General features: G+C 42.9%; 1 protein-coding gene across 1 annotated transcript in view; it reads left to right on the top strand.

Moving 5' to 3' along the window:
- Positions 1-3,225: 3,225 nt before the first annotated feature.
- Positions 3,226-4,541, top strand: part of LOC102814344 (oligophrenin-1-like) — a 673,730-nt gene continuing 672,414 nt past the window's right edge. The window contains exon 1 of the mRNA XM_006868550.1: positions 3,226-3,379. Coding sequence (XP_006868612.1) covers positions 3,226-3,379 — 154 coding nt within the window. The remainder of the gene's footprint in view (positions 3,380-4,541) is intronic.

Below are 4,541 nucleotides of genomic sequence, written 5' to 3'. Positions count from 1 at the left end.
CACAGCCCCTCTCCCTCTCTGGGTCTAGAGTCCCCGGGCTCAGTCTCTGCCTCCATCTCTGGCATCACTTCTTCTCTGGGTAGGGTCTTGCACTCTGCTCTCCTCCCTTGATGGTTCCAGGTACCTCCTCTTTTATTTCTTTTTAAAAATTGGCTGTCAGTCTGATTATAGTCCTCTGTATTTAATTTGTATTTATTCTAGTGCTTTTAATTTAAGAACATTTGTATCCTGATGTTCTTTTAATTTAAAAACATTTGTATCCTGATGTTGCTACTGTGTGTCTAAATGTAGGTTTATTTTTAAATATCCTTGTGAGTATCTAGGGTTGCTTTCCCTCTGATTTTTGTGTCTTTCCTCAGTTCTTGAAAACTCTTTAATTAACTTTAGATATTGCTTTACCTCCACCTCTCAATCTATTCTCCATATTTGTTACTCTTTAATTAAAAATTATTTTCTCTGTATTGCATACTGGATAAATTACTCAGAACTACTTTCCAATTTATGAATTTCCCCCTTTATTGTGTCCTGTCTTGATCAAATCCTATTTTTTTATATTTATAGTTTTAATATCTATCTATCTATCTATCTATCTATCTATCTATCTATCTATCTATATTTTAAATAAATATACATTGTTTCTCTTCCAGAACATGGGAAAAAACCAACAATTTTCTTTTTTTTCCCTTCCTTTTCTTTTTAACTGCCTTCCCCGTCACCCAAGTTAGCACATGACTACATTTTATCTGGTTAATAATTCTTCCTTCTCTCTCACCCCTGGTATTGATCATAGAATGGTTATTATAGAATAAAAATATTTTCTTGACTTTTTATAGTGGTGGTTTCATACTATATCTCTCTCTTTGTGGTTGACTAATTTCACTTAGCATAATGTTCTCCAGGTTCCTCCATGTTGTGTGGTGTTTTGCAGATTCATTATTATTCATCAGTGTTGTGTGTACATACCAAAGTTTGTTCAACTATTCTTTTGCTGATGAACATTTAGCTTGTTTCTGTCTTTTTTGCTATTGTGAATAATGATGCAATGAACATGGGTATGCATATATCTATTCATGTCACACCCCTTATTTATTGGGGATATATACCAAGTGTATAAGTTTATCAGGTTTTCTATTTCCAACCTTCTGAGAAAGTGCCATACTGTTTTCCACAGTGGTTACACCGTTTTACAGTTTCACTATATATGCTATTTTTCATATGAAAGGACTAGAGGTGCATTTCCAAAAGTCAGTCAATGAAAACCTATGATTAACCATAGCCGTATCCCATTGTGCATGGGATTGCCAAGAGACAGGAGCTGACTGGACGACAACTAACAGCAACACATTATTTTTCAGTTTTTCAAATTTCTAGCTACTCCTAGAGCCCTGGTAGTACAATGGTTAAAGCATTTGACTGCTAACTGAAAGATCTGTGGTTGGAACTCACCAGCTGCTCAGTCAGAGAAATACGTGACAGTCTGCTTCGTAAACTCTATGGGACAGTTCTACTTTGCCCTATGGGGTAGCTATGAGTCAGAATCCAATATACAGTAGTGGGTTAGCCCCCCTCATTTCAGCACAGCTACTTTCAAGAGCTGAGTCCTGGTGTGGCGCTGTGGGCTAATGTGTCAGACTACAAAGTTGTTTGAACTGCAAGGTTGGTGGTTCAGGCTCGCCAGCTGCTCCTTGGAAACCCTATACAGTGTTGGACAGCACTTAATAACAACAACTTTCAAGAGCAGCCCAAATTCTTTTACAATGGACAAGAGGTTTAGTTAAACTCAAGACAACTTAAAACATCCTCTTCTTAGTCTTTCCACTTACATATAGAAAATCATGTGTTTTAATCATCAGCTTATTCAGTGAGTTGGGTCACAAAAACCATGCTTTGTGGTCCTATTGTAGCATAAGTTAACTCTTATTAAGGGCCTCCCTTTCTTTGGTAGTCTGTCTGAACTTACTAAGATTTTAGTGTGAATGCTTAAGGCTCAAGGGCCATGGGAATTAGAGTGCTAAGCCCAGAAGAAATGGGAAAGGGAAGAGGAAAAGAAGTTGGTAGGCCAGAGGTAGGCTGGAAAGTGAGGAAGCAAACAGAAAAAAACAATACAGTCAAAAAGTGGAAACTGGCAGAGATTCCTCCTAGAGATTTTGCTCCAGTTTTGAAGCTTTCCATGCAGACTCTAATGCCAGGCACTTCACTGCCAGGCCCACTTTGAAGCTAGGCCCAGTTAATGAACCTGAGATTGGCTGGGAATGCTAGTCAGCTGTATTGGCCTTCCAGGAGCGGTTGTAAGGAGACTGCAGGGAGGAGTTATGGGAAGTGAAAACGGAAAGACTACATCTCCCAGGTTGCCACGCTTTCCAGCTGGAGTCCTAGGGCGCTGACTGCTCCCCAGTTTCCGTAGGGAAGCGCGGACCTACTGCAGCTATTGTGCGTGGTGCTATCGCCCTCCTCTTCCCACTGGGTGTTGACGGAGGAAGGCTACGTTAAGACGGAGGAAGGCTAAGTTTCTTGGCAACTGGGACTTAACCCTTCTGGCGCCTATGCAGATAGCAATCCGGCTTCCTTGAATCGGGAATTTAGCAGCTGGTGGAGCCTGGTGACGAAACCCTAGGGTGCAATGAAGATTGAAGAAGGAGACTAAGTGCTGGGGCGTGGAACTCAGGCTTCGCAGGGGCAGAGCGAAGGTGCTGGCTTTTAGAAGGAGAAGGGGGACAGTGCAATTCGGCTGCCTACGGAGTTCGGCAAAGGAAATCCTTAGAGAGTGAGGAGCAGGGAGCTTGGAGCCCGCACCCATTCCAGAGCTCGAGCCTGCCTACACCCTGGGCAGGCCGAGGCGTCACATTTGCAGTTGCTCAGGAAGGATCCAGCAGCCAGTTTTTGGAGGCGAGCCAGTCTGCGGCTTGTGCTGCTTATCAGGGGAACTGAAATCTAGTGGGCATGCTGATAGCTAAGCAGCACCCTGCTGAGATCCTACTGCTTTAGTTCCCTTTCTAGGTCACCTGAAGCGACTGCTGGGCCGCTTTCTTACACTGACCTGCTAACTCTACCCAAGAGTCTCATCGGAACAGGCACCTGTCTTCCAAAGGGTAAGAGGCTGTGAGCTTCTGAAACGGATCCCCCGTGTAGACCACCCCATCTCATCCCCCTACTATGCCACTGATGCTCTGGGTCTTTGTTTTTTCTTCTCTCCCTTCCCCCGTCCTGACCTCCGCCATCAGAGCCATGGGGCATCCCCCGCTGGAGTTCAGTGATTGCTACCTGGACAGCCCAGATTTCCGTGAGAGGCTCAAGTGCTATGAGCAAGAGTTGGAGAGGACCAATAAATTCATCAAAGATGTAATCAAAGACGGCAGTGCGCTTATCAGCGCCATGAGAAGTAAGTAGCAGGCTTGTTTCTCTGAGCCGGTGACCCCTCATTTATGGGGAAAGGAGGTGTTTCAGGGTGACTCCCAGTTCAGGTATTGACGACAAATGGGTTTTCAGACACTTAAAGATTAGGGTCAGTAGAAGTGGATGGTGGTGGCCACAATCAGAATGTTGGGTCTGCCCCTTAGTGGCCGTGACATAATAGGTAAGGATCTGTAGCTGTGCTAGGGACTCTCTTACTTTGCAACCACCCCTATTTGACAAATGGTTGTTCTGAAGGGATACACTGCCTGCACTGTTGGACAAGTTTTGCTTCTGTGTCTGGGACAAGGTGACATCAAGCTGACCAAGGAATTGCCCCAGCGCCTCCTAAAGGATTGAGTAATGGTTTTATCCTGGTCTCTGGTTGCTTCACATAAGTGTGGGGCAGTAAAAATAAATCCCATGGCAAATTATTTTCTAATGAAAACACCTTTGCCCCAGTGATACTTTCTTAAAGGTACTGACATATGGTTTAGGTCAGGGTCAGTCTAAGCTCAGAACTTTTAGTTAGATGATTTCACATGCCAATGAATTCCACTTGAGGGTGGAACAAAGACCAACCCACTCCCTAGCACTAGGAGCCTGGACCCCAAGTAGTAAATACAGTGCTATAGCTGGGGGGAGGGGTATGGAACCTCACCTGTTTAGCTTTCTCAGTGGTCACAAGTGACTCAGCTGTGGACCCATCCCCACCTTCCACTGTGAGTACATTTTTATTTTTATTTTTTTTGCTGGTTGAAAGGAGGCCTGGAGTAAAAGAACAGCAAACATTCCCAACAAGCAAGCTCACCTTTTGTGCTGAAGCATATACTCAGAAGTATGGAGGGTAATGATTGGTGGAGTGACAATTTATTTTTTATCTTCTTGATTGAAAATCGATCATGAAAAATAAGACAAAGTCATTAACAAATATTCATTGTATTCTTAAAACTTTCTTTTGAGTATATATATCCCCAATATTCTTAAGGCAGATGTAGGTAACTATGGGTCAGGGACAAAGGTCTTGGAAATAGCAGGTTTTTATTTATTTATTTATTTTAATGTTTTTATTGTGGATTGAGTGAAAGTTTACAGGGCACATCATCATTTCACATTCAACCATTCATATAACTTGTTTCATTACATTGATT

This window comes from Chrysochloris asiatica, unplaced genomic scaffold (assembly GCF_000296735.1).
Source record: "Chrysochloris asiatica unplaced genomic scaffold, ChrAsi1.0 scaffold00118, whole genome shotgun sequence".
NCBI lineage: Eukaryota > Metazoa > Chordata > Mammalia > Afrosoricida > Chrysochloridae > Chrysochloris > Chrysochloris asiatica.
The sequence above is the reverse complement of the archived record's forward strand: the minus strand, read 5'-3'. Positions and strand labels throughout refer to the sequence as shown.